The following is a 23,195-nucleotide window of genomic DNA, read 5'->3' as shown; positions in this document are numbered from 1 at the left end:
GGAATACAAAAGGTGCAAAAGCAATTTCTAATACAAATGTTCTGTTATTGTTGGTAGAAAAGACCACTAATTATGTACTTCTAAAGGTCAGATATTCAGTTGTCAACATTGTAGAGTTATACTCAGTAGATTCACGGCCATGACCTGCCTGCTCAGTAATTGCTTATTGTGAATCGGAAGGGAATGATTCAACATACAGTTTAATTAACTGAGTGACATTACATTAATTAAGCAACTAACACGATATTAAAATTTGAAGCAAATTTCATCAGAGACTATAGTACTGTATCATCTCACTGATTCATTATATGTTGATAATCTTTTGTAATATATCTTATTGGACCAATTACACTGCAATCTTATGTCTTTCTCAGATTTTCCTCCTATTGACGCCACTGCTGATAAAGTTTCTAAAGTTTATTTATTTGTGTCACAAGTAGGCTTACATTAACACTGCAATGAAGTAAATTACTGTGAAAATCCCCCAGACACCAAACTCTGGCCCCTGTTCAGGAACACTGAGGGAGAATTTAGTATGGCCAATGCACCTAACCAGGAAACTGGAGCACTGGAAGAAAGTCACGCAGACATGGGGAGAAAGTGCAGACTTCTACACAGTGACCCAAGCTGGGAATTGAACCCTGATGCTCTGAGGCAGCAGTGCTAACCATTCTGTCGCTGTGCTGTCCATAGGGTACAGTTTTATGAATGCCAGTGTCCCTCTTCTCCCCTGCCCAGCTGTGAAGGCTTTTTGTGTATGACTTTAGACCATGAATGTCATCTTTCCACTCGGCTGTGGAGGCATCACCACTAAGTCTGATCTACCTCCCTAACATTCACACACAAAAGTCTGAGGACACATACCAACCGACTCAAGAACAGCTTCTTCCTTGCTGCCATCAGACTTTTGAATGGACCTACCTCGCATTAAATTGATCCTTCTCAAAACCCTAGCTATGACTGTAACACTACATTCTGCACTCTCTCCTTTCCTTCCCTATGAACAGTATGTTTATCTGTATAGTGTGCAGGAAGCAATACTTTTCACTGTACACCAGTGCATGTGACAATAATAAATCAAGTCAAACCAAAAGTGTATTTTTCAATGTGCCGAACTGTAGCGAATAATGAATCTTGGTTGATCTTTCTCTCTTCCTAAACTAAGTTAAGCTTGCAACAATTGTGTACCTTTGACTATAGCCCTGTGTAAATAACACTTAAATCGCAATGTAAGTTGGAAACTATTTGGTCTAAGTGGCTCAGTTTGTACTGCCTGTGACTTTACAGGGATTCTGTACATGCTTGAGGCAGTAACTGCTTAGCTGGCTCAATGGAAGAAATGCCATTCCTTTCATACAGATCTTTTGCCTACTCTAATATTTAATTGAAATTTATTTTCCTCCCATGTACTATCCTAGCGATGCGCCTTAACCATAATTGCAAAAGGTCTCAACATATTTCCTTACCAACAGCAACTGTCATGATTTTGGTATCAAATTAGTGGTATATACTGCTGAATTCTGAATAGTTTTATGCTGCAAGATTCCTCCACGGTGGAAAATTGTCTAAGTTCATTTCATATAAGGAGTTTTACCATAAGCAGCAGGAGGAAATATTCATTCCAGCCTGACTTTGGTCTGAAATCAGGTTGTCTAGATAATCCGACTGATTTTAAGAAAATAAATTTTACGTTAAGGATATCTGACATATAACTTTATCTATTTCAGATAAGAAACAAAACTAGGACCAATATCTTGTGCAGATGATGCATATTGTAACTTCTGTAACTTTATTATGAGATTAACCGAGTTACTCAAAGTAGAACAAGCGAATGATGAACAATTATGAGCTAACTTTAGCTGTAGTATTTGTGTATACAGTATTTCTATTGTGCTGTCAAATATCATGTGTTTGTTTCTGTTTCTTTTGCAGTTTGAAAAGATTTTAATCGAGAAATGCACTGCCCTGACTACAATAACTGAAAGGTACATTTCTGTTATCCCAGGCTATATTGAAATTCCCTATTTTGAACACTTCCATGGTTTGACTTCATAGAATCATAGCAGTGCAGAAAGACACCGTTTGACCCACTGAACCTTCACTGACAATGATCCCACCCAGGCCCTATCCCCATAACCTCATTGCTAATCTCCCTGACACTAAGGGTCAATTTAGAATGGCCAATCTACCTAACCCACACATCTTTAGGCTGTGGGAGGAAACTGGAACACCCGGAGGAAACCCATGCAAATACAGGAAGAATATATGAACTCCACACCGACAGTCACCCGAGGCCAGAATTAAACCCAGATCCCTGGGACTGTGAGGTGGCAGTGCTAACCACTGTGCCATCCCACCGATTTGTTGAATATGACATTTCTGCTTTGTTGCTCATTGCTGAAGTTCCCATCTTAGATATAAATAGAATAAAATTGTTTGAGACGCAAACTTCATTTGCAAATTGGAAAACATTTATTTTCTTTTATAACCACCAAATTGTATTGAATTTTGAATTTTAGCATAACACGGGGAGTGAAAGGTCCTTTTTCAAATTTGGTAATTCAGGAACTTATTCAGATGTTTACTTCTGAGCCCCTTAATTGTTGTGAATGCTGACATTACACTGCAATGAAGTTACTGTGAAAATCCCCTAGTCGCCACACTCTGGTGCCTGTTCGGGTCCATTGAGGGAGAGTTTAGCATGGCCAATGCACCCAAACCAGCACGTCTTTCAGACTGTGGGAGGAAACAGGAGCACCCAAAGGAATCCCATACAGACATTGGGAGAACATGCAGACTCCGCAGAGACAGTGAAACCCGGGTTCCTGGCACTGTGAAGCATCTGTGCTAACCACTGTGCAACCATCCTGCCCCAGTGTTCAGTGTTGCACTCATAGCTGAAAATAGAACAGCCCAGACAGGCCTTCCCCATGACCTGGATAAGACTCAGAACTGAGTTGACAGGCAGCAGAAAATGCAGGTCTGCTAGGCAACGGCCATTTTGAACAAGAGAAAAACCAACCACCTCCCCTTCAACTTCAATGGTGCCTTCAACTGCACCATTAACATTTTGGGATCAGCATTGACCAGAAGTTTGGCGAGAATCATATCAGTGATCCAATGCTTTGATAACAAATACACAGTGGACCACATTATATGATTGAAGTCTTGCATCATCTAAAGGCCTCTTCAAAACCGGCATACTCTTTCAAAGAGTTATCCTTGGTCCTAACTGCTCACTCAATATCCCTGCTTCTTTTTTCTTCTTCAATTGTTAACGAATTAATTCCTGAAGTCCACCATTGAATCTATATTCACTGCCTTTTCAGGCAGTGCACTCCAAATTCTAACTACTTGTTGCCCAAGAAAGTTTTTTTCCTCATGTCGTCTCTGAGCATTTTGTCAATCCTCTTATTCTGTGCCCGCTGGTTATCACCCTTTCAGTTACTAGAATCAATTTTTCTTCATTTACTCTACACCTTAGGCATTTTACAGTCATGGAATATATATTTGGTTCAACATTTTTTTATTCATTCACGGAATGTGGGCATCGCTGGCTGCACCAGCATCTATTGCCCAGCCAAACTGCCTCCCATTTCAGAGCATTTGAGAGTCAACCACTCTGTGGAGGTCTGGAGTCACACGTAGGCCAGACCAGGTAAGAGCAACAGATTTCCTTCCCTAAAGGACATTAGTGAACCAGATGGGTTTTTTTAGTGACAATAGCTTCAAATTTCACCATCTGCCATGGTGGGATTCAAACTCAGGTCCCCACATCTTGCTCTGGGTCTCTGGATTACTAGTCCAGAGACTATACTAATATACCACTGCCTCCCTTTAATTCTACAGGTCTGAAAAAAGTCTGGTGGGAAAAATATTTAGGACACAAATATGAAAATTGCTAAGATGAAAGATTCCAACTCCCAATGTTATCATTCGTTGACAATCCTTCATTGTGCAATACTACAGAAATTCAATTTTATTACAAAGCAAGGTTACTCTTCCATCAGATCCACTGCACAATGAATTGGAATGAAATGCATGAAATTAACTGAATCTATTGAAAATCTTGTTTTAATTTATTGATTTATTTTGATGATGAATGTTGGATTGTAATGTTACAATGTTTTAATCCAATCGTTATCATTTGTTATTCTGATGAACTATGTATCAAACTGCCTCAAAAGCTAATAATGAACTCTACATCAAAGGGTTGGTGCCTCTTATTAAAGCTGGCATGGTGGTACGATGCTGAGATTCTGCTGCATTATTGGTGGCTCCACCCTAGGAGTCAGGCATTACAAATCAGCTCCCACCTATGTTCAAGAGTATGTTAGAAATCCAGTGATACTTTTCAAAGAAAAGCAACAGGTCCACCTGGTGTCAGTTTAGCTAAGTTGGCTGGATGGCTGGTTTGTCATGCAGAGTGATGCCAACAGCATTGCTGAGAGCAGGACGATGTTTGTACTTTGTGTTAGGTCTACAATTTTGATTTCTTGACCAGTTTGACTTATAACATTTAAGAGCAAGGTTTTAATTCACGCAAAGCACTTTCATTTACACGGAGTTAAAATTGGGTCTTAACTGATTATTGTCCTCTTTATTTCTGAGAAGATGCTAGAGTGATGCACTTTGCCATTATATCCAGCACTGCTTCAATAATTAATTGTTTTCAAAGCATTTTTAACCTCTTTCAAATATTTAGATTCATTAAGGAAACATATGAATGTAAATAATATCATTATTTCTCCCTGCACTCTGAGTGGTGTTGTCTAAATGTACTAGGTTTACTATAGCAGCCCTTCCAGTTGTTCAAAGATTGACCTGTCCACACCTACAAAACGAAAAGCTAAGAAGAAAGTGACCTTTAGTGAATTCATTTTCAGATAACATAGCCAACTGTTTCACTTTGAATCCAATCTCCAGAATAGATTGCAGGACTTTGCAAGGGCTAGAAAGATAGGTCAAAGAAAAAGAGGTATTACTGTTTAAAAAAAGGAAGTGACATCCTAAAATAGTGAAGATGCCAGAATGGAGAGAAATTGGAAAAAATCAGGTAAACATAAGTGAAATGTTTTATAATTTGTTTTAAAGTTGTGCTCATTTGTTCTCTTGTGTGGATATTATTGTACTAATGTGAACATGAGTAACCATGCTACTACAACATTAGTATTGCTTTCAACTAAAAAATAAATAATAGGGTGATTGCAATATTTTTTGAACATGCTAATAGACTAGAAATGAATCCTGAAAGTTAGATGTGATTTTTTCCTTCCAGCTGTATGCATGTTGAAGATGAAACAACAGTAGCCTCAATGAAAGCTGAAATGATTGAAACCCTGATATCGTTTAGCCATTCTTTCAGTCAGATGGTGGAGCTAGCTTTAACCCACGAAATACAGGTCAGTGTCACATTGTAAATTATCACCCTCCTATAATCCTCTTTCAACTGGCAGGAAACGCAAATAAATTCAGTTAAACTAGTTACTTGCAGGCTATGTTCTTTCTTCATTTGATAGTTGTCTGTTCTGTGTTTAGTTGTCCCTTAGTTCTCAGTTGAATAAACATATCCACGGTTGTCCAAAGTTTTATCCATTTTTTGAATGATGCTGTTTAAAACGTACTTCATTTAAAAATTAATATAATTTGACTTGGCTTTTGTAGGATTGTGTGATCAAAGGTTACTATTAGTATTTGATCAAGGAGGAAATTCAGCAATGTGTGGATACTTTCTTGCTCTTCCTGTGTTAATGGAATGAATCATTTGAGGCTGAACATTTCTGCACTTCACTTCGTTGTGATGTATTGTAGAATGTCAGCATATTTTACAGGTAAAAGGATAGGATGTGATTCATTCTCTAGCCATTCAATGTGACGCATCTTGAGAAATGGGTACAATGGTGCAGATATTTGTGTTTTATTTTTCAATCATTAACTTTGTTGCACAATCTTTTTTATTCATTCGTGGGACATGGGCATCTCTGGTTGGCCAGCATTTATTGTCCATCCCTAGTTGCTCTTGAACTGAGCGGCTTATTAAGCCATTTCGGAGGGTATTTCAGGGTCAGCCACTTTACTGTGGTTCTGGAGTCACTTGTAGGCCAGACCAGGTAAGGGCAGCAGATTTCCTTCCCTAAAGGACATTAGTGAACCAGATAGGTTTTTCTGACAATCGACAATGGTTTAGTCAGCATCAGTATCATAGAAATCATAGAAGCCCGACAGTGCAGAAGAAAGCCACTCGGCCCATTCAAGTCTGCACTGGCAACAATCCCACCTAAGCTTTATCCTGCATTTACCAAGCTAATCCCTCTAACCATCCTGGGACACTAACATGCAATTTACCATGGCCAATGCACCTGACTCGCATATCTTTGGACTCTTGGAGGAAACCAGAGCATCTCAAGAAAACCAACACAAATATGGGGAGGACATGCAAATTCCATACAGACCATGACCCAAGCCAGAAATCGAACCCAGGTCCCTGGCACTGTGAGATAGCAGTGCTAACCACTGTGCCGTCCTGTAAATTCACTCCAGTTAATTTTTTATTATTGACGTCAAATTCTGCCATCTGCCGTGGCAGGATTTAAACCCCGGTCCCCAAAACATTAGCTGAATTTCTGGATTACTAGTCTGGTGATAATACCCCTGGGCCATCCCCTAAATTACATGGAATAATTCAGTGGAAATAAGGTCAACGGAAAGACAATTACATTTCATTCAAATATAGTTGACCTTTTGCTCTTACTGCATATCGACGAACTATACCTTACATCTGATACATATTAAGAAACACTGTGGGATGGTTTTACAATTTGCTGGTGAAAGGAGACCACTTCTCAACAGTTCTGTTTGTTACTTTCAGACCAGCTTGACCTACACAGTATTGAGACTTTTTATAAGTGGAGTTTGTTCTGCGATGGTCCTTCTATCTTGGAATCTAGGCATGGGCTCTGGTTAGTTGACAGAATGTAGACATGCTCAGGTACCTGCTTAACAGTTTAGCTCAGTTGGATAGACAGCTAGTTATTAATGTAGAGTGATGCCAATAATGTGGATTCAGTTCCTGTACTGGCTGAGGTTATTCATGAAGGCCCACCTTCTCAACTGTGCCCATTGCCTGAGATGTGGTGATCCTCAGGTTAAATCGTCACCAGTCATCTGGGACTATGGTGACTTTACCTTTTCTGATTGGGGCTACATCTAAACAGGTTACAGAATAGGCATGTTGCTCCAAGGCACATTCCCTATTTTGCTTGAGAGACTCTAACACACAACTGATTGATGTCAGTGCTACATTGTCATCTATGTCATACATTAGCATATCTGTTAACCCTTTATACTATAGGATTAACTTCAAATCTTCCAGTTAGTAAACTGATTTTAGGAAAAGTTAGTAAAAATCCACAGATGTTGCAGCAAACATATAGGATGAAATCTTGTAGCCTTTCCCACAAGTGGGATCATTTGGTCCTGCTGATTGTGACACCCACCCCCCAACCCCACTACAGGTTTCCCTGCGGTGGAGGATGCAAAGAATGGGAATACCCATTGACATGGTATTTGCTTTCACTCCCAATTTAAAATTCACAGCATAAAGTGCCCATGATAATCAAACTGAGAGTCTTGGAGTGTTCTCTGACTTGTGCAAAACTATATTGAAGAATCACAAAGTACACAGGAGGTTGGATTTAGTCCTACCATGGTGGCACTCATCATTGGGCTTGGAAATCATTGGGGATTTGGTGGGAAACCATGCTGATCAGCTGAACACAATTTCTTGGCAGCAAGCTATTGAATGCGGGTGACGGGGTCTTGCCATCGGCTATGTAGCAGTGGGCAGCTCTGATCTCAGGTGGTCACCTGAGTGGTCAAGCAGAATCTGTTGCCATTCTTAAAGGACATTCTGGCCTGTGTTAGAGCAACAAATCACCTTGCAGATTTTTAAAGAAAGCTCTGCTGTTTAAATCCCCTGCGTCTGGGCCTCTGTTCTTTCAGCACGAGAAGACATTGCAAGTCCAGGGAGAAAATTTCCCCATCACCATACAAGATCATTCAGTGGCATCAATGGGTTCAACTGGTGTCAGCTGATGAGCCAGTGCTTCTCCTCCAGTGCACAAGAACAGAGTGGGTCAAACAGGGCGGCACGGTGACACAGTGGTTAACACTGCTGTCTCACAGTGCCGGTGACGCAGGTTCAATTCCAGCCTTGGGTCATTGTCTGTGTGGAGCTGGAGTTTGCACACACTCCTTGTGTTGGCGTGGGCTTCCACCAGGTGCTCTGGTTTCTTCCCACAGTTGAAAGATGTGTGGATTAGGTCAATTGGCCATGGAGGGGGGGGCAGTATGATGGCACAGCGGTCAGCACTGCTGCCTCAAAGCACCAGGGACCCGTGTTCAATTTCGGACTTGGATCGCTGTCTGTGTGGAGTTTGCATGTTCTCTCTGGGTGCTCTGGTTTCCTCCCACAGTCTGAAAGATGTGCTGGTTAGGTGCATTGACTCAAACAGGTGCCGGAATGTGGCGACTAGGGGAATTTCACAGTAACTTCATTGCAGTGTAAGCCTTACTTCTGACTAATAAATAATCTTCACCTTACTTTTGAATTACCCCTTAGTGTTGGGGGTTTAGTGGGGTAAACACGTAAGGTTATGAGGATTGGGCCTGGGTGGGATTGTTGTTGGTGCAGGCTTGATGGGCCAAAAGGCCTCCTTCTACACTGTAGGGATTCTATGATTCTATTCTATGATTCAAACAGGTCTCAGCCCGCAAAGCTTGAAGGTTCTCTGCTGCCAATATTGCTTGGTATCTCCTGGTTATTTATTTCTGTCTACGAATGTGAACATTTTGCTGAGACACCGGAAAACTTAAAAACTTTTCTTTCAAAAAGAAAACTGAGAATAAGATGATTACCAAATCCTTTCTACTCTGCAGCCTCACTCTGAGTGCTGCATTCTCTACTATGTTCTTATAGTGCTTTGCCCACAAAGCCCTGATTTATATTGTCCCTTTAGGCATGGTTTGTGTTCCATCGTAGCCAAATGAAAAGTGGAGAAAATTTCAGTGCAGGTTCCTTTTGCCCCACTTATCAGGCGATTGTTGCTTGAGTCCAATCTTGCAAATTCCAGAAAAATAACTTATTGTGCTTTTGTTTTTTTTTTCTGCTCAAAATGATTTATCATGTTGTTTTGGTTGGAATCAAAAATACGTCATAGTCACAGTGTGGAACCTACACATTCTCAGCTTCACAGCATGTATTTTTGTCACTGCCAATGATCTGTAAATACATTATAGTATCAAACAGTGTTTGCAATGGAGTATTATATTTTAGCTGTATAAGCATATACATATGATGATTGAAATAGTCCTGATGCATTTCCATGAGAACACTGACCTGTACGTATATGCTCCAATAATAAAATTCCTCATATGATGAAAATGTGTCAGAGTGTTAAAATGATCAAAATAGATCCATGAGAATATTAACTTTTCAGTAAAATCTAAGTTTCACTCCACTGATTGTACGTCACTGAATCTCCGTCAAAGGCCCGGTTCCCCTTTCTTGCTGTGCTTTTGCTGACTTTCACAGGAAATATGTCTGGTCTCTTGTGTATCCTTAATTTGTCCCGTTGGCCACTGGAAGTTGTGCATTCAGATGCCTAAACCCTAAGCTTGAATTCTTCTCCAAAACTTTACCATTCTTCTTACTTCTCCCTTTGTGGCTCAGTATCAAATTTTGTTTGCTAATCGTTCCTTGGGACTTTCATCTGCATTAAAGATGCCATAATAAGTTAAGCTTATTTACTGGTGTCACAAGTAGGCTTACATTAACACTGCAGTGAAGCTATGGTGAAAATCCCCTAGTCACCACGCTACTGCACTTGTTCGGGTACGCTGAGGGGAATTTAGCATGACCCATGCACCTAACCAGCATTACTTTCAGACTGTGGGAGGAAACCCACACAGACACGGGAGAATGTGCAGCCAAGCTGGGAATTGAACCTGGGTTCCTGGCACTGTGAGGCAGCAGTGCTGCCTAAGTATAAATATAAGCTGCCATTATTTTCAGAAAGAGCAGATCTTCTGCCTACATCAGAATAGCAGGATGTAAATGCAAATTGTGTGTAAGGGGAGGTTTACTTAAATGCACCCAGCAATTAAATCCATTCGGCACTTGTTTAATCTCTTGAACTCTATTGAAATCACTCTGTAGGAGGATGTTAGAAACACGGAAAATGTTTTGCTTTCTTCCTGTTAAATTTCTATCATGTTGGAAAGAGATTATGGCTGGGGAAATGGGATGCCCAACATATACCATAGATGGATGTGGCTCACTCTCAGAGTGCTGTAGATTGAAACAAATTTAGCAACTGGTTCAGGTAATTCTCTCAGGCTCCCTGAAGTTAGTTTGTGTATAAGAACATAAGAGGAGCAGGAGTAGTCCATCTAGCCCCTCGCCATTCAATAAGATCACGGCTGGTCTGATAGTCATTCAGTTCCACTTACCCGCCTGCTCCCCATAATACTTATTGGTCAAAAATCTATCTATCTGTGACTGAAACACATTTAACAAGGTAGCCTCCATTGCTTCAATGGGCAGAGAATTCCAAAGATTCACTACCCTCTGGGAGAAGAAGTTCCTCCTCAACTCTGTTCTAAATTGACTCCCCCTTATTTTGAGGCTGTGCCCTCTAGTTCTTGTTTTCATTCTAAGTGGAAATAATCCCTACATTAATGCAATCATTAGAGAGAAAGGGAGAGATGTTGATCTTGCTTTCCTGCTATCGCTTGTGCATGGCCACTGCAAGCTTTGCTTGGCCCTCTATCTGAGCAACGGCTTATGTTGATTGGCAGGCCCTTTTGATATGCAAATTGGGATCCCAGGATGTACACTATGTAGTTTGCCATTTTGAGACAGTGCTGGGTACAATGTATGCAGCATGTGCCACACAAACAATCGGCTGGGGAAGAGGTCACATAGACATTTGCTGTAATTTTGTGGATCCAGAAGGAGGTGGAATGTTTCCCTCAGCTTCACAAATGATCCTGAACTATAGCTGTTTTGGATATCTCTCTCTCCACCTCCTGTCCTGAGATTGGCCCTCTTGCCCCATATGTGGACCTGTCCACTTTTGGCTGAGAAACCAATGGCTATGTCTGATGTTACACTTGTCCACAGCCAATAGGGCTTCCTGATGTTGTGGGGTGTCTCTATTCTGCCCGTGAACTGCTGGTTGAATGCTCATGAAGCCCTCAATCCAACCAAGGCTATTGGGCAGCCGGCGAATCCTATTACCTGGCCAGCCAATATTCATGTTGGGGTAAATTCTACCCTGACTTGTTCTGCACGTCAAATATGAGCGAACCAAAAGCCATTGGCGTTCCTGAGAAGTGTGAATTTGTTTCTCAGGTTGTTTAGTTTTGAAATTATCATCGGGCAGGAAGCTCCTCTCTGATATGCAGCTGGTGTTTACTTGTACAGAAATAGGTGAAGCAAACACACTGCAAAGACACAGGCCATAGGAATCAATGTTAACACATCTACACCACAGAAATAGATCAATGTTCCCTGGTCTTATTATAGAGCAATCAAAGTGGGGGCAAAGAGGAAGATATTCTATCTCTAGGGTATTAACCAACCACTCAACTGAACCACTCTGGGATGGGGAAGGGGACAGAAAACTCAACCCTGATTGTTTCCACAAAATCAGTAAATTTTGCTCCCCTGCTGTACGCATTGAAGATAATCTGTTTTACATGACCTCCAGCACCCACACCAATACTTAGAATCATAGAAATCCTACAGTGCAGAAGGAGACCCTTCAGCCCATCGAGTCTGCATCGACAATAAGCTCACCCAGGCCCCACTCCTGTAACCCCACATATTTACCCTGCTAATCCCTCTAACCTGCACATCTCGGGACACCAAGGGACAATTTAGCATGGCCAATCAACCTAATACACACATATACAAGCACCGGAAACAACTTTTTAGAAAGCTTTGTTTATATTATAAGTTTTTATTCAGAAGAGCATTTGTTGTGTAAAATCTCTGTAAATAGAATTTATTGGAAATTTACTGATTTATCAATGTCAAAGTATTAGTCTTTGCTTATAGTGTGATCAATAGTAATTGGAGACTGCAATCTTCCCCTTTAAGCCCAACAAGGGTAACTTCTCTTCAGATCACGATTCTTGTTGCCCTGTATTTTCCATTTAAATGCATGATATAGAATACCCAGATCTGAATAAATTGTTGGTGAACATTGAAGAGTGAGTCAGCAGCCACTTGTCTGACTCTCTTTCATTAGTGAGTCAATTAACAATTTGACTTGAGACAAGAGAGTGAATAGTTGACTTTGATGAATTACTATTAGTGACAGTCCTGCCTCAGTGAAATGAATGAGAAGGCAACATAGAATAACGTATGTAAAGCTGCTGATGCAGTAGAATGCTGATGGAAACAGCAGACAGTGAATGTAACTCCTCTATCTTGTATCATTTAGTAAGACATATATTGGTTACTTTACCAATTGGTGCAACAGGATTTTCAGACAATGCTAAAAGATAAAGAGCCCGATTTTAATGTTGGAGAGATATTGAGCAGGTGAATTGAGGTCGAATCATCGATTCCCTACAGAGTAGAAGGAGGCCATTCAGCCCATTGAGTCTGCACCAACTCTCCAACAGAGCAACCCACCCAGGCAAGGCTGTTAAGGCAAGTCAGCCCAGACGATTGCATCCCAGGCTCTCCTGTAACATTTAAATTCTTATTTAAATATTGAAATCAGTCTTGCATCCGTCCCGGGCGTGAGGCTGATCCCGCTGGCAATCCAGTGCAACTAATGTCGCGAGAGGCGAAAAATCAGGTGCGAACCTACTTTTTCGCCTCTCATGATCTTACCCACTCGACACATCCATTGACTAGCGTGATGAGAAGGTAAGGTCATCCCCACAATTTTTGATTGGCTATTAGTGCAACAATTCTTCTGTATGTTTTGTGCAAGAAATCTCGGTTTGGTACAACTAAAGAAATCGTGAATGTAATTATTTTAGCGAAGACATTTCTTCATGGATATTAACTGTTCTGATATGGATGGTGCAGGTCACCTCCTCAGTTACTTCCCATAACAAAGGAACATCCACTGTTTGCAAATAAAGAAACTCAAAACCTCTTCCAAAGTTCCAGAATGGAACTGAGCACCGCTAGAATCTGTGTCCAACTCTGGGAATCACACTTTAGGGAGGACGCACAGGCTTTGACAAGGGTCAGATTTATCAGAATGATTCCCTGAAAGAGGGTTTACAGTTAACCTGGATAGATTGGAGAATTTAGAGTCATTAAACTTGGAGAAGGTTAATTGATGATTGGTTTAGACAGAGTAAATAAAGAGGAATCATTTCAGATAGCTGAAGGGTTAATCACCAGAGGGCAGAGATGTTTCTACTCTGTGATGGGTTAATTCCTGCAGGACACCAAGTTTGAAAGGAGTAAGAGAGAAGATGAGGTAAATCAAGAAGTAATGGTCAAGTGATACCAAGTTTGAGTTTTAGCTGTCTGTGCAATCTGCTTAATAACTATGATTCATTAAGATGTAAGACTCAATTACCAAGATGCCTTTTGTGTGACTCTGAGGTAAATGTCACACTTGATTGGCAATTCTTTCCCTGAACTGGCAATGAACTCTGTGGATATTTAAATGCCAAGGTGTGGCATTGTAAAATCCCTACAGTGCAGAAGGAGGCCATCATGTCTGCCCCGATTCTCTGAAAGAGCATTTTACCCAGGTCCACCTTCCCCAACCTTTCCCTGCAATTCTGCACTAAACTACCTCATCTTTGGATGTTTTGGGGCAATGTAACATTGCCAATCCATCTAATCTGCACATCTTTGGATTGTGGGAGGAAACTGGAGCACCTGGTGGAAATCAGCATGGATGTGGGGAGAATATGCAAACTCCACACAGACAATCACCTAAATCTGGAATTGAACCTAGGTCCCTGGCACTGTGAGGCAGCAGTGCCAACCACTGTGCCACCATGCCGATCTGGCAGGAGTTCCATCTCCTGGTAAATGACTGTGAACAAACTATTGCCATTTCTGTGTGCACACTGAGCTTTCCTGTGGAACTTCCCATCATAATTGCATGTTCCCTCTTTGCTCCCCAACTCTCCACAATCTCTCTGTGCCAAACACCACTTCTTAGCTGAAGAGACAGGGAGATAACAAATTGCTCCATTAGTGTCAATGCAGCTTTTAACCTGGGTGCTGGTAAGTGCAAGCATGCATTTTGAATTACTGCTCATGTTGCCCTTTGGTGGGATAATTGAGCACCACTGCTGCTGCCAAGATAAGAATGGCCATAGTTGTCATTCAGAGAATCACCAGACCACATCTACAGCCTAAAATTTTCCACAGCCTTCCTGCCCAAGAATGGTGCTGTATGATATTATTCCAGGGAAATTTGCACTGGGACCATTAGTATGCGTATCTGCTACTTCCAAGATATGGCCACTAAAATGTCTTACTACTTATTTACTTAGCTCTGTACTGTGTGGAAAAGAGCAGTTCCACAAATGCTCTGCTGTTACTACGCTGATATGGAATTATTCCCCAATATTTAGAGGGCAATAAGATCTAAAGTCACCTATTACCAGTAAAATTGAGGTTTCTGCTGTATGTTAGCAATGATTGTTTTAATTATTTTTCTCATGTTCCTTATTGCACTCTGCATTACATTTAACCAAAGTCTCATTATTCTCAGAACACCTGAAATTGTTTGCATATGTTCAGAAGGATGAAGCAGTTTTATTTGATTTGGTTTATTAGTATACAATGAAAAGTATTGTTTCTTGTATGCTATACAGACAAAGCATACCATTCATAGAGAAGGAAAGGAAAGGGTGCAGAATTTAGTGTTACAGTCATAGCTAGGGTGTAGAGAACGATCAACAATATAAGCTAGGTCCATTCAAAAATCTGATGGCAGCAGGAAAAAAGCTGTTCTTGAGTTGGTTGGTCTGTGACCTCAGACTTTTGTATCTTTTTCCCGATGGAAGAAGGTGGAAGACAGTATGTCCAGGGTGCTTGGGTCCTTGAGTATGCTGGCTGCTTTTCCAAGACAGTGGGAAGTGGAGGCAGAGTCAATTGGTGGGAGGCTGGTTTGCCTGATGGACCAGGCTTCATTCAAAACCCTTTGTAGTTTCTTGCGTCTGTGAAAGGAATTAAAGGTGGCACGGTGGCACAGTGGTTAGCACTGCCATCTCACAGTTCCAGGGACCCTGGTTCAATTCTAGTCTTGGGTGACTGTGTGGAGTTTGCACATTCTCCCTCTGTTTGTGTGGGTTTCCCTTAGGTGCTCTAGTATCTTCCCACACTTCAAAGATGTGGTCTGGCCATGCTAAATTGTCCTGTGGTGTCCCAAATTGTGTAGATTAGATGGATTAGCCATGGAAAATGTGTGGGGTTATTGGGATAGAGTGGGAGAGAGGGCCTGGGCAAGATACTCAAGTCACGATGGGGCAAATTTTACTGTCCCACCCACCACAAGAATCAGAGCAGGCTAGGGACACACCATGGAAATGGCTTTTGTCCTTGGGTGGGATCTTCTGGTTTCGGGGGAAACAAGGCCGGAAAATCCCACCTGTTGGGTTGAATATCCTCTTCTGCAAAGTAGGGATTCTATGAATGCATCTATTCTGCCTACTAATGGAAGAAGAAAAGCAAAACTGAAGCCAGAGGCTGTAAGGGCCAGGCACCCTGGCAAAAGACTGTCACTTTATTGGTGGTAATATATTTACACACTTATTTTACCCTGGATTTTATTCCTGGCTATTGACAAATCGGATCTGCAGGAAATTTTGGGTGTAAGGATATGAATGTGGTGCAGTAAGTTCAGTTATTGAGCCAAATGCACAAGCTGCCACTTGGGATTCTGATATTGTGGCAGTAACAGAGAGCTGACTCAAAGAAGTGGAGGATTAAGAACTTTATATTTCTACGTACAAAGTACTCAGGAAAGATGAGAAAGGAAATCAGGAGTGTGAGTAGCAGTGTCAATCAAAAAAAATGACAGAACTGGAGAGCGATGATAGTTGAGTGGGTCAAAGAGAGAATCTATTTTGTCAGAATTCAAGAATGATAGAGGAGTTATTATGCTACTGAATGCACACTAAAGGCCATCAAATAGTGGCAAGGAGACATAGGAACAAATTTGCAGCCAATTTACAGAAAGATGTAGGAATTACAAGGTAGTATCATTGTGGGACTTCAATTACCCTAATCTAGACTGTGCTAGGAACTGTGTAAAGCACATAGTGGGAAAAGAATACCTCAGATCTTGATAAAAGAACTTTCTTGATCAGTGTTTACAGCCCCAAAGAGAAGAAAGCAATGCTGGACATAGTTCTGGGAAATGAAGTGGAACAAGCAAAGTGCATTTCAATGGGAGAGTATGATGGGGAACAGTGCTCAGAGTATCATCAAGTTTAGAATAGTTTTGAACAAGAACAAGGAAAAATCAAGAGAAAGATATATTTAATTGGGGAGAAATAATTCACTGAGTTGAAAAGAGCTCCTCAGATGCTGACTACTTCCAGCATTTTTGTTTTCACTTAAGAAATCTGGCACCCGACATATTTTGCTTCTGTTCAAAAGAACAGGAAATGATATAATTCTTGTTAACAAGAGTCTCGGTTGACCATAACCATGAATAGCAGATGGCATTTGAGAAGTTAAAAAAAAATTGCATCTTCCCCTGTTAGTCATTCTTAAAAGAAATTTTCTGCCATTCATTTGCAGCTGTCGGAATTATTGAACTTTTGACACCTGCAGAGGCTTAATCTCTTCAGGGCCAAGAATTCATTTATCTCCTCAGAAAGCTAATATATTGTGTGGATAACTTGAAGTCTGTCTTACCATGTACATTGCCATGGGATGAGAATAGCAAGCTTCAGTGAATAGTGACTTATCTAAAAATGAATTTGTTTGTGCTATTATTTAGCTGTTGTGAAATTGTCAAAGAACATTATCCACTTTTATGATCACTTTTAATTTTAAATGTAGTTTTCTCTTTCTTGGTTTATGTAGTGACATATTGAGCTAATCAACTCAGCTTCTTTTTAATGCTTAGGCAAATACATAGCTTTTGTTTTAAGGGCCACTTTATGATTTCCTGGCTTAGAATTATAACATTGTCAAGGTACAAATAACCTCACAGCAGAATTCTACAAAATGGAGAGTGGTAGAGAACATTCACTTAGTAAAGTGAGGATTATTTGTGATATTCTGGGTTTGAATCCCGCCATGGCAGATGGTGGAATTTGAATTCAATGAAAAATATCTGGAATTACCTATCGAATGATGACCATGAAACCATGGTCGATTGTCGGGAAAATCCATCTGCTCCACTAATGTCCTTTAGGGCATTAAACCTGCCATCCTTAGCTGGTCTGGCCTACATGTGGCTCCCGTACCACAGCAATGAGCTTGACTCATAACTGTGCTCTGAAATGACCGAACAAGCCACTCAGTTTGAGGGTAACTAGGGATGGGCAATAAATACTGGCTAGCCAGTGACGCACATGTCCCATGAATTAAAACAAAACCTCAGTTTCTCCATCATTGTATACAGGACAGGTTTGGTTACTTTTATTTCTTGCATTTATTGAACTATATTTTGTGACTTAAGCTGTCTAGGAATTGTTACAAGTTGTCCCTATCTACTCCACGTATTTAGGGATAAGAGGCTCACACTGAGTGGAGTATTATATTCACTGAATCAGCTGCAGAGCAGATTGATCTGAGTTATGGAGGAGAATAAAGTGTGGGACTTGATGCTCGGTGTCTGAAACAGACTAAAGTATTCAGCAGCAGGCCAGACCTGTCTGTCCCTGAAGAGGGCATGTTGGACTCTACTACATTAGAGTTTTGTATCCATGTACACATAAAACTCCATGTTTTCACTCGTAAATTTATAGTCTTTTGTGGCCTTGGTGACTGCAGGATTTTGGTTGACAACAGTTTTATCCCAAGTGACATCTTTGGAAATGCAGCTGTACATTACAGAACACGTGAAGGATAATGCTGTGATCCTAGTGGAAAGCTATATGGTTCATATAGATTCAAAGTCAAAGAGTGATAGAGGTCCACCGCATGGAAACAGGCCCTTCGGCCTAACCTGTCCATGCCACCCCTTTGTTTTTAATCACTAAGCTAGTCCCAATTGCCCAAGTTTGGTCCATATCCCTTTATAGCCATCTTATCCATGTAACTGTCTAAATGTTTTTTAAAAGATAACATTGTACCCACCTCTACTACTGTCTCTGGCAGCTTATCCTAGACACTCACCATCCTCTGTGTGAAAAAATTGCCCATCTGGATGCTTTTGTGTCTCTCCCCTCTCATGTTAAACTTATGCCCTCTAGTTTTAGACTCCCCTACATTTGGAAAAAGATATTGTCTATCTGGCTGATTGATGACCCTCATTATTATATAGACTTCTATATGATCATCCCTCAGCTTCTTACCCTCGAGATGAAAAAGTCCCAGTCTATCCACCCTCTCCTTATAACTCAAACATCAAGTCCTGGTAATATACTAGTAATTTTTTATTGCACTCTTTCTAGTTTAATAATATTCTTTCTATAATAGGGTGACCAGAATTGCACACAGTATTCCAAGTGCGGTCTTACCAATATCTTGTACAACGTCAACAAGATGTCCCAACTCCTGTATTCAATGTTCTGATTAATGAAACCAAGCATGCGGAATGCCGTCTTCATTACTCTATCCAGCTGTGGCTCCACTTTCAAGGAGCTATGAGCCTATATCCCTTGATCTCTTTGTTTCATAACACTCCCCACACCCTGCCATTAACTGATTAAATCCTGCCCTGGTTCCATTGACCAAAATGCATCACTTCGCATTTATCTGAATTAAACTTCATCTGCCATTCGTTAGTCCACTGGCCCAATTAATCAAGGTCCTGTTACAATCTGAGATAACTTTCTTCATTGCCCACTATGCCAGCAATCTTGATGTCATGTACAAACTTACAAACCATGCCTTCTAAACTCTCATCCAAATCATTTATATAGATGGCAAATTGACCCAGCACCGATCCCTGAGGCACACTGCTGGTCACAGGTCTCCAGTTTTAAAAACAACCCTCTCCAACCATCCTCTGTCTTCTGTCATCCAGCCAATTTTGTATCCATTTGGCTACCTCACCCTGGATCCCATGAGATTTAACCTTTTGCAATGGCATACCCTGCTTGTCAAAGGCCTTGCTAAACTCCATGTGGACAACATCAACTGCACTGCCCTCATCGACCTTCTTGGTTTCCCTTCAAAAAACTCAATCAAATTTGTGAGACATGATTTTCCACTCACAAAGCCTTGCTGACTATCTCTAGTCAGTCTTTGCCTCTCTAAATGCCTGTAGATGCTGTCTCTCAGAATATCTTCCAATAACTTACCACTATAGATCTGAGGCTCACTGGCCTGTAGTTTCCAGGCATTTCCCTGCAGCCCTTTTTAAACAAAGGCACAACATTTGCTACCCTTCAATCTTCAGGCACCTCGCCAGTAGCGATTCAAGGGATTTCCTCCCTTGCCTCCCACAATGTCCTGGGATACATATCATCTGGCCCCGGGGATTTATCTGCCTTGATGCAATTTAAACTTCTAGTACCTTCTTCTCTGTTATATGTACACTCCTCAAGACATCATTATTTATTTCCCCAAGTTCCCTAACATCCATGCTTTTCTCAAAAGTAAATACTGATGAAAAATATTAATTTAGGATTTCACCCATCTGTTGTGGATCCACATATAGATGACCTTGTTGATTCTTAAGAGGCCCTACCCACTCCCTAGTTACTCTATTGCCGTTTATGCATTTGTAGAATCTCTTAGGATTCTCCTTTGCCTTATCTGCCAAAGCAATCTCACCTCCCCATTTTGCCCCCTGATTTCTCTTTTAATGTTACTCCTTTATCCTCTATACTCTTCAAGAGATCCATTTGATCCCAGCTGCTTATGCATGTCATGTGCCTCCTTCTTCTTGACCAGGGCCTCAATATCCTGAGTCATCTAGGGTCCCCTACTTCTACTAGCCTTCTACCAGCATTGCCCTTCACTCTGAGAGGAATGTGCTTACCCTGAAACCTGAGTAATAAATTTTTGAAAGCCTCCTGCTTACCAGATGTCCCTTTGCTTGCCAAAAGACTTTCAACCTATGAAAGTTCCTGTCTAATACCATCGAAATTGACCTTGCTCCGGTTTAGAATTTTAACTTTTGGGCCAGAACTATCATTCTCCATAGCTATCTTAAAACTAATGGAATTATGGTCACTGATCCCAAAGTGATCCTTCACTAACCCTTATGTCACCTGCCCTTCTTTATTTCCCAAGTTTTGCCCCCCCTCTCATCGAGCCATCCACATACTGAATGAGAAATTCCTCCTAAATACACTCAACAAATTTCTCTCCATCCAAGCCATTAATATTATGGCTGTCCCAGTTCCCAATGTTGGGAACGTTAAAGACCCCTACTATTACCACCATATTTTTCTTGGAGCTATCTGTAATCTCCTTACATATGTGTTCCTCAATTTCCTGCTGACTATTTGGGGGCCTACAGTATAACCCTATCAAAGTGATTTCCCCTTTCTTATTTCTCAGTTCTAGCCATATAGATTCAGTGGGTGAACCCTCAGATATATCCCCTCTCAGTATGGCCGTGATGCTTTCCCAAATCAAAAATACTACTCCCCCTCTTCTATTATCTCCTGTTCTATCTTTCCTATAGCATCTATACCCTGGAACATTGAGCTGCCAGTCCTATCACTCCCTTAGCCATGTTTCAGTCATAGCTGTAATATCCCAGTCCCATGTACCCATCCATGTCCTGAGTTCATCTGCCATGTCCATCAGGCTTCTTGCATTGAAATAAAGGCACTTTAATCTGGACTTCCCTTGTTCTCTGTCCTGCTTTTGTCTGACCTATCTAGTACTAAAATTACTGACACTGCCCTTACTATTTAATGTGCTCTCTTTAACTTCTGTGCTGTCCTCAACCTTCTCTTCTGTCTCCCTACTGCTTTGGGTCCCACCCCGCCCTGCTAAACTAGTTTAAAACCTCCCGAGTGGCTCTAGCAAATCTCCCTGCCAGAATATTAGTCCCCATCCAGTTTAGGTATAACCTGTCCCTCTTGAACAGGTCACCCCTTCCCCAGAAGTGATCCCAATGATCCATAAATCTAAATTCCTGCCCCCTGCACCAGCTCTCAAGCCGCAATTTGGTGCCTCATCACTCCCTTATGTTGGCTTTTGGGAACGCAGGATTGCAGAATAATCCCAGTCGTACCACTCTTGATTCAGTTGTTAGTTTCTTTTTGTGTCTGCTGTTGAGCTCTGGACTCAGACCCCATTCTAGAACATTTTTTTATTTGTGGGACATAGCTGTCACTGGCTGGCCAGTATTTATTGCCTGCCCCTAGGTGCCCAAGGGCAGTTGAGAATCAACCACATTGCTATGGCTCTGGAGTCACATGTAGACCAGACCAGGTAAGGACGGTAGATTTCTTTCCCTAAAGGACATTTGTGAACCAGATGGGTTTTTCGGACAATTGTCAACGTTTCGTGGTCATCAATTAATTCTCAATTCCAGATAAATTTGACCATCTGCCATGGTGGGTTTTGAACCTGGTTCCTCAGAATATTAGCTGAGTTTCTGAATTAATAGTGTAGCAATAATGCCACTGGGCCATTGCCTCCCCTTGAGCATATAACCTCAGTGACAAACTCTCGTACAGTACCAAAGGAATGCTCTACTGATCCAGACATTTTTCCTCAGGTGAGTTTTTAAATGAATGCCCCACCTGCCTGTTTGAGTGGATATGAAACTCTTTATATCATTAATCAAATAGCTAGCATTCTCGCCGTGTCTGACTGACATTTCTTTCCGAGTCTACAAAAAAAAATTGATGGTTCATTGATCTGATTACTGTTTATGGCATCACAAAATGGCTGCCACATCTGATTACAGATTAGCAGCCACTGCACTTCAAAGTAATTCATTGGTTTATTGTCTGTACTGTGGTAGCACTGTGTCAGGCATGTCAAAAGACTAATGGGGTAAACTGACTGATGTCTAGTATTAGAAATGGAGCTCACATATTGAATGAACATTGAAAGATAAATGGATCTGGCAGTGCACAAGTGAAATTCCAGTATGTGTCTGGCCCTGACAGCCGGGGGAGATCTCCATCTGTTTTTACCAAGGCTCATTGACCTGAAACATTGGGCGAGATTTTAAGGCCTTGTTCGTCCCAAAACCATAAAATCCTGCCTGAGCTCAATGGCCCTTTCTATGCCTCTCGCCCGCTCCGATTCCTGTGGTGGGCGGGATGGTAAATTTCTGGCCTATAACACTACATTCCTGTCCCAAAGCTCCAGAGAGATCCACCACTTTCTGTGTTTATTTCAAGATTCCCAACATTTGCAATATTTTCATAGTATCATAGAATCCCTACAGTGCAGAAAGAGGCCATTTGGCCCATCGAGTCTGCACTGACCACGTTCCCACCCAGGCCCTATTCCCGGTAACTGCACATATTTACCCCACTAATCCCCCTGACACCAGGATCAATTTAGCATGGCCAATCAACCTAATCCAAGGCCGGAATTGAATCCGGGGTCCCTAGTGCTGTGAGGCAGCAGTGCTAACCACTGTGCCATCACGCCACCCTAAATTTTATTTTTGTGTTCCATATTGAGCCTCAAAGCCACTGAGCCAGGAACAGGGCTCTCTGATTTTTACCCCCAGGGATTTATAACATAATTCTGCTGGGGTAAAGCTCCAAGTACATGCCTGCAAAGGGATACCTCTCCCAGATACAGTAAATCACAGCCGTTAAACTCGTGATTGTCCATTTGCGTTATAAAAGAAACAAACTGAGCTAAGGGTTGAATTGATCATTCTGTTGATTAGAATCTGTGGGTAAATTATTTATTTTGCTGCTACAAGTATAAATAAGCATCTGTTAAACTATTTTTTGTGGATCAGACCACGTAGCTTGTCAAATGAAACTGATTCCCATCTGCCAGTTCAAATGAAACGTGTTAGTCAATGACAGCAAGTGAGGGAAAGGTGATGCATGAGATATAATGTTGCTGCCTTTTCAGT

General features: G+C 41.3%; 1 protein-coding gene across 1 annotated transcript in view; it reads left to right on the top strand.

Annotated features, from left to right (window-relative positions):
• The window catches only part of insc (INSC spindle orientation adaptor protein), a 178,965-nt gene that overhangs the window by 7,701 nt on the left and 148,069 nt on the right, over nt 1-23,195 (top strand). The window contains exons 2-3 of the mRNA XM_080191577.1: nt 1,933-1,985; nt 5,279-5,402. Coding sequence (XP_080047703.1) covers nt 1,933-1,985; nt 5,279-5,402 — 177 coding nt within the window. The remainder of the gene's footprint in view (nt 1-1,932; nt 1,986-5,278; nt 5,403-23,195) is intronic.

This window comes from Carcharhinus amblyrhynchos, chromosome 6, assembly GCF_965287045.1.
Source record: "Carcharhinus amblyrhynchos chromosome 6, sCarAmb.v2.hapA, whole genome shotgun sequence".
In the NCBI taxonomy this organism is placed as follows: domain Eukaryota; kingdom Metazoa; phylum Chordata; class Chondrichthyes; order Carcharhiniformes; family Carcharhinidae; genus Carcharhinus; species Carcharhinus amblyrhynchos.
This window is presented reverse-complemented; position numbering and strand designations above follow the sequence as displayed.